Source organism: Narcine bancroftii, chromosome 1 (assembly GCF_036971445.1).
Source record: "Narcine bancroftii isolate sNarBan1 chromosome 1, sNarBan1.hap1, whole genome shotgun sequence".
In the NCBI taxonomy this organism is placed as follows: domain Eukaryota; kingdom Metazoa; phylum Chordata; class Chondrichthyes; order Torpediniformes; family Narcinidae; genus Narcine; species Narcine bancroftii.
This window is the reverse complement of record NC_091469.1, coordinates 231,335,613-231,349,495: the sequence shown is the minus strand read 5'-3', so window position 1 is coordinate 231,349,495 and position 13,883 is coordinate 231,335,613. Positions and strand designations below refer to the sequence as shown.

At 40.4% G+C, this 13,883-nt stretch overlaps 1 protein-coding gene across 5 annotated transcripts in view; it reads left to right on the top strand.

The window, feature by feature from the left end:
- The window catches only part of fbxl17 (F-box and leucine-rich repeat protein 17), a 725,386-nt gene that overhangs the window by 573,788 nt on the left and 137,715 nt on the right, over positions 1–13,883 (top strand). Inside the window, exon 9 of one of the 5 annotated variants that reach the window (XM_069892546.1) lies at positions 4,784–4,878. The exons of the other annotated variants lie outside the window; for them this stretch is intronic. Within the exon in view, the coding sequence (XP_069748647.1) occupies positions 4,784–4,863 (80 nt within the window). The 3' untranslated portion in view covers positions 4,864–4,878. Of the gene's footprint in view, positions 1–4,783; positions 4,879–13,883 lie in introns of those variants that run through there. 5 annotated transcript variants of the gene reach the window in all.

Below are 13,883 nucleotides of genomic sequence, written 5' to 3'. Positions count from 1 at the left end.
GAAGATGGATTATGAGACCACAGAAAATGTAAAAAAAATGACTGAAAGCTTTTCTAAATATGTAAAACAATAAAGGTTAGTGCTCGAGCCCCAGCTATTTTCAATCTTAACTAAATATCTGACACAAAGGAGATGGGAGAGGGAACTGTGAGGGGATGATGCAAAGAGGTAACTTTTTTTAGATAAGTTAAATGAATGGGTAGATGCACGTCAGATACAATTCATTGTGGATATATTTAAGGTTATCCATTGTATTTCTGAAAGTGGGAAGAAAGTTTATGGCAGGTACTCCCCGACTTAAGAACGTGATTTGCATTGAAGAATCGGCCATATCTCGGAATGGACGCATGTCAGAATTGTGTACATTTGTTTAAAAAAAAGAAAAAGTATAAAATCTATGCTGTTTATGACAAACTATAACAAGGATGCAGGGCATGTAAAAGCCAAAATGTGCATACTTACTTTGTTTGTCAGCTTCCTGGGGTCTGTAAGCGCCCTAACAATATTGTATTCACGCTCTTAACTCTCGCACATGTGTCAACCGAAATCTAATAAGCAAACACACCGCACATGTGCCAAATGAAGACTCACGCATGCGCACAAGAATCAAGATAGTCGCGCCCAGTCTAAGGACCCCAAGACACAGACTAACCGGGTAAGTACACATATTTTTGCTCTTCCATGCCCTGTATCTCTGTTATAATTTGTCAAATACAACATTAACTGCGTAAATTTTATATTTTTTCTTTATATTTTTTAACAAGTTTTCGGTTGTATGTGCAGATGGGGCATAAGTTGCATAGGTCGCAACTTATCTGAATAGGTATAGATTATGAAAATAGGAAGGTGGAATGGGGCCTGGATGTCCCTGTACACAAATTACTGAACGTGAGCATTCAGGTGTTGCAACTATTGAGGAAGCCAACTGATATTTTGGCCCTCATTGGAAGATGATTGAAGTACAGGAGAAAGAATGTCTCTTTGAAGGTGCACAGAGCCTAGGTAAGACCATATTTGGGGTTTTATGTGCAGTTTTAGTATCCTCTGAGGAAGGATATTCTTTCCATGGAGGGAGTGCAACAATGGTGGGGGGTCTTTGTGGATAAAGGCTGCTTTTTTAAGACACTGCCTCATGTAGATGTCCTCGATAGAGTGAAGACTAGTGCCTGTGAAGTCACAGGCTGAGCTAACGACCCTCTGGAGCTTTTTAATTTCCTGAATCTTGGCACCTCAGTGATGCAGCCAGCTCGAATGCTCTCCATAAGTTTATGAGATTTTCAGTGACATTCCGAATCTCCTCAGACACCTCACAAAGTATAGCCACTGCCAAGCCTTCTTTGTGATTGCATCAACGTGGAGGTTCCAGGACAGATCCTTGGAGATGTTAACACCCAAGAATTTGAGGTTCTTGACCCTCTCCACTACTGAGCCCTCAATGACGACTGGGTCGTATTCCCCTGACAACCATCCTTCCAAATCCTCATTGGTATTCACTTCACAATCATCTCCTTCGTACTGAAGTATAGAATAATGAGAGGAGATCTCAGAAGTCTAAAAATTATAATAGGAATAGACAAACTAAATAGTGAGAGATGTCCCCAATATCTGGAGAGTCCAGAATCAGGATTATAAATCTTAGGATACCAGCTATGCCCTTTATAGAGATTAGGAGAAATGTCTTCCTCCAGAGGATGGTGAGGCAAGTTAATAAAGTGTTGATAAATATATTCAAGGAATAGGTAGATCCTTTTTATACTCAAGATATCAAAGGATTTGGGAGTGCACAAAGAGTGAAGTGAATGGTGGAGAAGGCCTGAGTGGCCAATTAACATACTCTAGTTCCGATTTTCTATGTTTCCAAATCAAAACATTACTTTTCTTGGCAGAAATTTCCTACTCACAGCTAAAAATCACATTAGAACAATTTTCCAACATATTAAAGAACCCATTCCACGATGATCATACTCTTCTTCCCACTTCAGTCGGGCAGAAGATACATGAGCTTGAAAACTTGAACCTCCAGATTCAAGGACTGTTTCTTTTTATCTGTAATCTGTCTCTTAAATGGAATGTTCATTGGTAAAAGATGATTCACTTGCATTGTTTGAACTGCCCTTTTCTCTGTACTCTGATCTTTGTCTTGTAACACTATATCTTCAACTTACTCTACCATGACAAGGTGCACTACCTGCTCTCCATAAGAATGAGTTGACTTGCCTGGATAATATACAAAACAGTTTTTCATTGTATCTTCGTACACATGATGGACAGCACTGTGATTAAACAAACAAACAAACATAAGAAATGGAAGCAGGGGGTGACCTATCAAGAAGGCCATGGCAACACGATAACCTTAATTTTTTTTTAATATTAAGCTTTGTTTTGAACATACTTGGTAACTGAGCCTCCATAGTCTTCCTGGAGAGAGAATTCCAAATAGTCACTGCCCTCTGGGTGAAGAGATTTTTTTTCATCTTTGCCCTGAATGGCCAAACACTTTATTTTAAGACTTTGACCACTGATTCATGATACTATAGCTGGGGGAAACACCAACTCAGTATCAACGCTGTGAATCCCCATATAAACTCCAAGAGAGCATCACCCCAGTCTGCTAATCTCTCCTAGGACTGTGGCCCAGCTGATGGAGGTCCTAACAGATATCTTCAGCATCTCACTGCAGCAGTCCACTGTCCCAACAGGATTCAAAGCAGCTATCATCATCCTGGTTCTCAAGGGAGTGATGGTAACTGAACTAAATTACCTTTACAATCATAAAGTGGTTTGAGTGACTGATGATGGAATGCGTCAAATGGCATCTTCCAGTGACATTGGACGCGTTCCAGTCTGCCTTTCATCCAAACTGGTCCACAGACAATGCAATGGCCTTGACTTTCCACTCCATCCTGACCCACCTAGAGAATGATGCATCATACGCCAGGCTGTTGTTCATTGACTTCAACTCACAGCATTCAACACAATCATAATCTCAGAAGGCTGGTTGATAAACTGTTCTCAATGGGATGCAGCATCTCTCTCTGCAACTGGATTCTCCATTTTTTGACCAAAAGACCACAGTAAGACCGGGTTGGTAATAATATCTGTTGTCCCATCACACTGAGCACATGCACACCTCAAGGCTGTGTACTCATCCCTCTACTGTTTAGGCTGCCTGCTCACGAATGCACTGCCAGATTCAGTTGAAACAGAATCTTCAAGTTTGCAGAAGATACAAGAGTATTTGGCCTCATAAGCAAAGATGCTCAGTCAGCTGACTGAGAGGAGGTTGGAAGGCTCATAAAATGGTGCGAGAATGACAACCAGAGTCTCAATGTGGACAGTACTAAAGAGATGATTGTGGATGAAGATTAACCAATCTCCACTGCACATCAATGGTTCCATTGTGGAGAGACTGAACAGTACCAAGTTCCTTGGCATGTATATAAAGGACAATCTCTCCTGGATACATAACACCTCCTCTTTTGTCAGAAAGGCACAGCAGCCCCAGCTTCAGGAGGTTGAGGAGGGCAAGGCTACCAGCCCCCATCTTGACAACTTCTACGGACCATCAATGAGAGTGTCCTGTCTGGTTGCGTCATTCTTTGGTATTGTAGCTGCAAAGCATCGGACAAAAAGTCAATACAGACGGTCATCAACACAACTGAGAAAATCACTTGGTTCTCCCTTTCCTCTTCAGTCAACATTTATTGGGAGCATTGTTTAAATAGGCTTCAAAGAATTATCAAACTCCCTTTCCGTCCAGTACACAGTATATTTGACCCTCGGTCTACAATCAAGAAGGAGATAGAGGAGCATCAAAATCAGGGCTTCCAGGCTGGGAAGTAGCTTCTTCCCTCAGACTGTGAGATTAAATTTTAAATTTAGACATACAGCATGGCAAAAGGACCTTCTAGCCCATAAGCCTGTGCCCCCAAATACTCCAATTAACCTACAATCCCTGTATGTTTTTGAAGGGTGGGATGAAAACCATATCGACACACAGGGATCACGTACAAACTCAGGCAATGCCGGATTCGAAAGCAGATCGCTGGCTCTCATACAATCCAACTGTGCCACCCTGATTGGAGAGCTCCATCCATATCGAAGCTGGGGAGATTGATGCACAGTATCCTGTAACTGAGTAAATTATCCCAAAATATTTGTACATATTTATTTAAAATTATACCTTGATGTATTATGTGATCAGTATATATGTGAATATGATGTTATGCGTGCGTGCATCCATGATTTGGAGAAATGCTGTTTCATCTCGTTGTTTGTATACAGTCAAATGAGAATAAACGAACTAATGTGATATATCCACTATCCAAAGGAGCATTCTGGTGAATTTTCACTACACTTCTTGGGTTGGGAGCCTGATCAGCACCTTGTATTCCACATGCAGTTTCACCATTGGAACAAGATTCCTCTGCAAAGGTGAATATTTTACACTTGACCTTCTCTTCCAAATTATTGATAGAGGTGTTATACCCATGGGGTCTTCACACCAATCCTGCAGTTGAGTAGAGAGATGGTTACAATAATAAGCAGAGGAGCCTCTCAAACTGTGATGTCATGCAGAAGGGGCCATGGGCATGAACTGAAGCTTAACTATGTCTGTCTTTAGCAGGGCACTTTAAAGTTAACATGCAATTATGTACATAGACGTACATCCTGAATGTGCTTAATATTGATGCAGGGGTGTCATGTTGCCCCTTGCCCACCCGTACTGTTGACTATTGATCAACTTTGAAAAGGATTGATTATTGCTCCATTGCCTTTCCAGATAACAAAAGGAGTGGAGCATATGAGGACTCTATACTGAATGAAAGATACCATCAAAATAGTTCTCCCAGTTTCAGCTGAAAAAAAGTTTGTATTACACAGCTTTTCCATTTTGCTCATGTAATTAATTTATATTGGAAGTAAGTGGCCAACATAGCCAATCTTCCACTCAATAGCTCCATTACCAAGGCCAGGGGAAGAATGCTAATATACTGATCTGAAGGGTACTTTACAGCTCTGACTGTTCTCAAACTAAATATATTTCTAAATTCTCTGGATGTATTAGTAATCATATTTAAAGACCCGGATAAATAAAACTTTCCATAACATCCACAGTTTAAGAGTATTTTTTTTTTAAAGTTGTCAGTTAAAAGATTTTGGCTGAATCGAATGACTGAGCATGTCACAGACGTAATTTGTGGCAAAGAGTTTGCAGTCATCTCTGAAGCAGTGGTGTTTCCAGGCAAATAGGAAGAAAGTAGACTGTCTGACAGGACCTTCCCCTTTTCTGCCACCTCCTGTCATGAGGTGAGAGGCCAATCTCGCTCTCAATTTGACAAGAACTTCCCACTGATAATTACAACTCCCGATGGTGAAGCAAGGGTTAAACAAACAGCTCCTGCCACCCTTCTCTCACTAGCAGGTGCGGCACACCAATTAACTAAAAGGTACAAATCTGGTTGCAATCTACAACATGTGAGACACTACAGTCTCCCCAGGGTATGCCACAAAAAGCTTCCGCCCTGTACCACCATAAACCTCACACTGGTTCTCCAGCATCTCCCTTAGCCCAGAACCTGGAACACAGGACTGACAGTCGGTCATACAGCATCTACCATGGCTTGCCACCTGGAGTGGAGCTCAGGGATCGGCTCAAGGCCAAAAGAGAGAGAGTTGCTCCATATGATGGGCTTTGAACTGCAGCTGGGTGGGGGTCAGCTCAGATATGCCCATGTAACTTATGAGAACCAAATGTGTGGCAGCCTCACCTATATGTAGATCTAATCTCGATTGACACGGAGATATAACTTTCGGCCTGCCTCCTGCCTGGCTGGTCAGACAACCTTCCAGGAGTGAGCATGTGAAAATTCCTTTGTTTGGACCAGTTTCCTGTCCTACCTGTTGGATAATTCTCCAGATAACACTGGGTGGTTGGAGCTGTGAGACGCACTAGACCTTTTATGGAGATAGCATTGATGGTACTTTTCCAGCATTTTATGGTGCTTGCTGTAACTCATTCATGGCTTCGAAGCACACAGGGAGGTGTGGGATCAAACTACCCAGCAGGACAACTGCAGCCGGGTTTGATGTCTTGGCCTTGGAACATTGTTTCCCTCATTCAGCCAAAGGCTGTGGTAAATTTCAACATTGGTGGGTTCACAGAGCGGGATAAAATTAGAAAGTGATTTGAAATTTCTCTCATCATGGACTATTATTTTCAGAGAGCGGTCTTGTATGGAAAAGTTAGATTGGGAAAGGATTTTTTACTTAATTTAGACAAATTTATGAATAGGAAGGGCTTTGAAGGATATGGACCAAATGCACGTAAAAGGTCTAGCCCAGAATGCCAACGTGGATCAACATGGACAAGTTGGGGTGAAGGGCATGTTCCATGCTGTAAGATTCTATCACTCTATAAATCATGGATGGCCATTTCCCTTACTCACTTCAATGAATGCATCGGTGATTGTTTGCTCAGTCTCAGGATGTGGTTATGTGCAAACATTGTATGCTTTTTGTAACCCAGTGACTGAATCTACACAAATGTGGGTTTTGGAGTGGAGGTAAAGACCTGTGAGATGAGAATTTGTCAGAAAGCTTTGGAATCCTCTCCATAAATAATGTTTCTTTTTTCAAACCTGCATGCATGTCTCTTTAAGCATTATGTCTTTGCTTGTGAATAGTCCAGGTGGAGGAAATAGTTTTTTTTGTTTTCTCTCTTCATCCCTTGCAGTCTTGCGTATCTCAGGGAAGTCAAGTGTTAAACCACAGTACCATTTTTAATCTTTAAGCAACATATGGAAGGTTAAATAAAGATCAGAACAAAAATGCATAATTTAAGTATGAGATGAAATGAAACAATATTTTATTGTACGACTCTTATATGTTGAAATAGTTATGTAAGGAAATGTGAATATAGAAGAAAGTAGTTAATTTTGAGCCAAATAGTTTTTTGAGCAGATAATATGTCTTAGTACACAATAAAAACTCTCAGACCTCGTGTAACTGAGCCAAGGACGTTCAGAGTATTTTCCACTGTGGACAGTCCATAAAAAGCCTAAATAACTGACAATTGAAATGACGTCAGTTTTATTATGCTCGATGTGGTTGGTGACAGAATGGTATGTGGTGGGTTGGTGGGCCATTGATAGTAAGTTCCAGATTTTCATGTTAGAACTATGCAAGCATGAGAATTTAAATGTTGCTGAGCAGCAATGGTGAATGTAAGTATTTTCAGCATTAGATCTGCTACATAACCCAGGCCAAGATTTTCTAAGATTCTTCCAGACACAAACTTGTAGTTGATATAAACCAAGCTGCATTGTTATTTAAGAATATGTGATTATTGCTTATTGCATCCTTCAACTGATCACATCCCAAATCGTCAACCTATGTGACTTGAGAAGCTATCATTGTTTCACCACTCAGTGATATTCCAGATCTATATCTATTGTGTCATTAAACAATCATTAATTTCTCCTTGTAATGAACTCTGTTTAGGAAGGACTCGGGGCAGAAACTTTGATTGCCTTTCTTTGTTTGAAAATAGTAAAACCACACCGCTGAAGGAACTGAGCTGGTCTTGCAGCACCAGTTGGAGGCGTTTCAGGCCTGAGCCCTTCTTCAAGGAATAAGCAGATGCTAAGTTTCTCCAGCTTATTGGAGTATTGTAGTCAACCCCAGCATCTGCAGATTTTCTTGTTTAATGTTAATAGCTTCCCACTGGCTCCGGTTTTGGCTAATCCATTGTCCACTTTTACTGATGCTATCCATCATGATCCAAAGCTGTGCTCAAGTGAAGCACAGGTATGCGCAAAGCACATAATTGATTAAGTGAACGATTAAGTCAAATCCACCAGTGAAAGAATGAAAACAAGTGACTGCAAGACAGATAAAAGCTGAGTTTATATAGACAGAACAGGAAAAAAGAAAATGCTGAAGTAAATTTAGGAGAATTACAAAATTTAGAGTTTTTCAGTGTTACATCATCCAAGATAAATTTAGCATAAATCATACTAACGATCATAGCAGGATGAAATCATGTAATTTATGAAATTATATCAGGCACTTTCAGTCTAATTTTTCTTATCATTTTATGCTATAAAAATAGAAGCCAGTCAGCCCACTGAGCCAATGCTGGCTCTCCAAGTAAGCCCATAAATTCCCATGCTCTTTCTTTCTCGCATGTCCAGCAGCTCCTTTCTGGTTCTTCTCCCATCCAGAGCCCAATTTACCTACCAACTAATATGTGTTTGGGATGTAGAAAGGAACTGGAGAACCTGGAGGAACCATCCTATTAACAGGGAGAATACTCAAACTCCATGCAACAAGTGAACCAAGAGGCAGCAAGGGAATTCAGGATTGAACCTGCATGCTGTTCTATTTAGATCCATATTAGTATGCTTGACCATAACCTGTTATTAGGCATGCACCTCATGCAATCACTGTTCATGCAAGTGAAAGAAGAAAGTCTGCAGATATTGTGATTGTAGTTAATACACAAAACTCAGCAGGTCCTACTATGTCAATGGGAGGAAAAGATATATAACCAGTTTTTGGGCCTGAGCCCTTTGTCAACTTGTGAGTAAAAACCAGACAGGTGGCTGAATAAAAAGGAGAAAGAAGGGAAAAAGGGCAAGGGGAGAAGCACAGGCCAACAGCCAAATGCCATGGAGCCTCGTTATCAATGCAATCACGAAGAAGGCTCACCAGCGGCTATACTTTGTAAGATGTTTGAGGAGATTCAGTGTGTCACTGAAGACTCTTGAAAACTTCTGCAGGTGTACCTTGGAGAGCATTCTGCTGGTTGCATAGTTTCCTGGTAAGGAAGTGCCAAAGATCAGGGCAAGAAATAACTCCAGAGGGTTGTTATCTCGGCCTGAAACATCTACAAGGGTTGGTTTCTTAAGAAAGCAAGCCTTTATCCTCAAAGACCCCCACCACCCAGGCCATGCCCTCTTCACTGCTACCATCAGGAAGAAGGTGCAGGAGCCTAAAGATGAGTACTCAGTGCCACAAGGACAGCTTCTTCCCCACTGCCATCAGATTCCTGATTGATCGATGAACCAAAGACACTGCCTCACTTTGACTTTTCATGCACTATTTTTATTTATTTTTGAAAGGCGGTTTTTATGAATTTTTGCCCTGTGACTTGTTCATGACAATAAATTCTAATTCAGATATGTGGATATGAATAAGAGGGCAGGAGAGGAAAGCTGAGAATTGTTCGGGGTGGAGATAGCTCAGTGAATGCAGAATTGTAGAAAAGAACAGAGGGGTGGGGAAGAGAGAGAAAATGAGGAGCTGGAGGAAAGAGAGACAGAGGGATAGGGAAAAAGAGAGTTGGGGAGGGGCGAATGGAAACAGGAGAAGTCGATGTTAATGCCATCTGGTTGGAGGGTGCCCAGACACAATATGAGAGGTCATTCCTCCAATATGCAGGTGATAACAGTTTTGCAGCAGCGTACGAGACCACAGACAGGCATGTCGGAATGGGGTGGGGAATTGAAATGGGTTGTCATTGGGAGATCCCTGTTATTACAGAAGACAAACCAATCTGCACCCGGTGCTCCCGTTATGGTCCCTACATTGGAGAGACTGGATGCAAACTCACTTCGTTGAGCACCTTCACATCGATAAGGTGAATTTCCAGAATAGGAGATTCTAAAACTGGAAGGCTTAAAGTTAGAAACCAGCACTGAAAATGAGGATGTGTATTTGAACTATGTTCATGCTTCATAATCTAATTCATATCTGCTAGCTTCCAGCAGTATTATTAAGCCACACCAATGCTGTATGGGAACAAAGAGGGTTGAGTTCTCCGAGGGTTGACACAGTTTTACTTTCGGGAATTTAAATATGCAACTCAAATCAGTTTGGTGTATAGCCTTTGAAAGTGCAATTTGACTGTAATTAACATTTTTAATGATCAGCTATGGATCATGTCAGCCCTGTCTCTATGTATTGGGAATGGTGAAAAGTGGAGAGAGGTCCCAGTTGTGCACAACATTGTTGTAGACAGATTGGAATTGCATTCAATTCAAGGCCAAACATTTCAACTGATTAAGTGAAAAAGACAGAATGAACTGATTTCATTGCAGCTTTGAACATTTCCTTAGAAAATGTTCATTGTTAGAAGCATTTCTAGATGATCTATACTCCCCTAAGCACTTCATTTGGGCCCATTTTATTCCATCAGCAAAAGCTCTCATCTGACATTGAGTTTCATATGAATTTTTGTGAAACCCATGCTCACTATGGATTTGAGACATTAACTAAACAATGGAGATGTTGGGCTACCGATCACGAAAATCACCTTAAAACCTTCCTATCATATGCCATTTTTTAGATGTAACCTATTTTTGTGAGTACAACATGTCATTGAAAATTAATTTTCTGCATTTGCACTTGGACGTCTTCCCTGCTGATCTTGGTGCAGTCAGTGATGAACATGGTGAAAGGTTTCACCAGGACATTGCGACCATAGGAAAAGCGGTATCATGGCAAGATACCATCTGGAGTTCACCAGGCAATAAAATAAATGCCTGGGCATTTATCTAAATTAGGTTCTCTGGACTGTCGACAGTTTTACGGCACAGACAGAAACAGGCTTTTCAGTCCAACATGTCTATGCTGACCAAAAGGTTTACCTAAACTTCACCTGCATCTGGGCGTATCCCTCCCAACCATTCCTATCCACATATCTGTCTAAATGACTTTCAGATATCACAATTGACTCTAATTTCTCAGCTAGCTCATACCATATGTCCATCACCCTGTGTGGAAAACGTTGTCCTACAATTACATTACTTTGTAGAATGCAATCATACTTGTATTACATTAAAACATGCCAATACAATTTCATTAGCTACGAGAGATAGGTTGTGCCAAAATTATCTCGAAACAATTTCATTTGCACAAGCATTCAATGTGCACATACTTTGGTCACAGGAAACCCTTTTGCACAACACAAGATGTTTGCACACACTGACGACTGCAAATTCGAGAGAAGATTGGATGGGTGCGATCCCTGTTGTTTCCTACTCACCCCCATGAGTAGCCTGGAGGCAAAATGCTTCTTTTTCTCAACTCGCCTTTTTTTCATCTTAATGGAATCGATGATCCTCTCCATTCAGCAAATGTCATCAAAAGCTATATGTTTATTCTTGACTGGATAATACAACTTGGCCAGCTGAAGGAGAGGACAGGGTAAATAAATAATTATCCATTACAGTAGAGCAATTTTTAAAGAAATAATCTAATGAGACTTTTTTGTGTCTTGTTCAGATAAGTAGCAGGAATCTTTGTGCATCAATAATAGACCTGCCTGGAATGCTACCATTGGATTGCTGATTAGCTTAAACACTGATGTGAAAGACCAATTTCCCTTGTTTCAGGAATTAGAAGGCCACTCCAAAGGATGCTGTCAACTATTTCTAATTTGATTTAGCTAGACTGATATCAGTCTTTAAAGGGCAGAAAAAAAATCATAGTTAAAGTGACTGATTCTCAAACAGAAGCTCAAGAAAGGCAATGGGCTATATATACAAAGTCAAGTGGACATCTATAATAAACTATGCTAAATATGGACAGAAATCAAATGGTTGATTTAAGATCAGTCACTTTGAACAAATATGATCAAAAAACAACACAGAACAATATTGCTTCTCTATTTAATGCCACCTGAAGTGCTAATTGGATTGCAAGCCACTTTACATATTTTTTTCCAATTAGTCCCTCATCACTGTCAATTTCCTTATTAGGAATGATGATGAATTCTGAGTTCTAAATCTTAGCTACTTTTCCATGCTTCTTAAATATGACATGTTCAAAGTGAAGAGACAGATGAGCTTTCACTGTAGCTGAATTAATTACATAATTGGATAGCAAAGAAATGATCATTTGGCAAGTCTGATATCTTTTCATGCCGTTAAATAAGATTGTATATATGTTTATTCATGTTCTGTACAGAAAAATTACAAATCTGCCATAACATAATTACGCTGAATTTCACACATTGTTTAAAAAATTGGTTAATATAATTGTGTATCTATCCTCAAAATCCACAATAATCTTGGTGAATCCGAACTAGGTACCCTTGTCTGACAAGTACAGCTTATCATTGCCAGGGTTAAAATGTCCCTGTCTAGTTTTATGAGAGCCACAAAGTCACCTATAAATAAATGATTGCTCCCATTTGCTTTCTGAATAAGATAAATTTTAGATTCTGTGGGACTCAAAAGAGAAAAAATGCCATGGAATCCAGTTGACAGATATCGTTGATGAAAATGAGGCTATTGGGATGGTATCAACCATCAGAATTGCCATTGATGAAGAGCATTTCCTATCATTTCTAATGGAACTAGCTCGAAAACTTACAAATGCTTTGTTTCGTTTCTATCTCCCCAACCTCAATGTGCTGTAAGAGTTGTGAGAGAAACTCCATTCTGCAGGTGTTAACTGTAACAAAGATTTGAAAGCTTAGGCTACTGATTAACATCTGTGGTGGATATTCACCATGGTTCTTGTGCAGTGACTGGACTGCATCTTACAAAATAATGCAGTGGGTTTGAAGGCATATAGAAGGACTAATATTTCATTCTGTCTTCCAGCACTCTACCCTCTTCCTCCCTCCATTCAGAGCTGTTGCTGGTGTTCCCTCCCTCCCTTATCCACCTGGCTGTAGGACTGTGCTCCTCCCCATGTCCATTCCCCCCACCACCACCACCATCAGGCACCTGATACCTTGATGAAGGGATTAAGCCTGAAACATTGGCTATGTTTCTTAATCTATGTTCACCAGCTGACCTGCTGAGTTTCTCCAGCATTATGTTTTTACTAAGAATTTACGATAGGAATAAACTTTGCATCGAAAGTAGGAATTATGTGGCAGATATTGCATCAACAAAGTTATCTGCTGAACTGAAGAGAAACAATTCTTCTTGAAAAAGATCCTTCGCTGTCTGGTGGGAATTAAACTTGACATCAAGCACACTTTGACCTGAAATGCGAGATTACCAGTCTTACTAGATGAGACATGGCACATTATGTTGCTATATTCGAAGCTGCTAAATCAATGTGCCTTCTCTCAATGCATAGAATGTTGACATATAGCCAAAATGAGAATGTGTGGAGCATTGCTTATGTTTTAAAAGTAATATAATCAAAATTAAATAAAACATTCATGAATGGGAAATTGTGGAATTTGTCAAGTCCAGCACTCGCGTGTTCTAACTTGAGATTTCATGGTCCATCACCATATTGCTCTGTCCCCATTCTGTGACTACAATTGGCTACTGAAAGCTGTTAATTTTCCTTTCAAGTTCCTCTATATTTCCTTGATGATCCACAAAAAAACTCTTGCTGCAGGTATGCCAGGTAACTGAAGGGAGAATTTGAAATGGTTGAGTGCTCGAGATGGGTGAGCGTGCTTCATGAAAGATTGTGCTGGGAGGAGAATTGGTGATGTAGAGTTGAACGTCAAATATCCTAAACCTGCAGTTTGGGATTCTCTAATGTGTAAAAACTTAGAAATCAAGCTCATTTGAACTATTACAAATTTTAAACACATCATTGCTTTCTCAAGAAGAAAGCTCCTATCCTCCCGTCACTGACTTGCTCCAGCATCTTTCTCGGACTCTGGGTAGCTGATAGTCCATTGACACTCATATCACGCTACTTTAAGTTGTGACTGCTATGAAACACAAAGAAGTGAGGCTTCACCACAACTCACCCCCCCCTCCCCAATCTGTGCCTCCATTGTATCTGTCACCTTCATAACAGGATTACTACTGAACCTTTTATGGAGAAGTGCACATCACCTCAGAATGGAAGTTGTGCAGATCTTGTGGTTCCTTGACAGTCCATGTCCTCGATCTGTT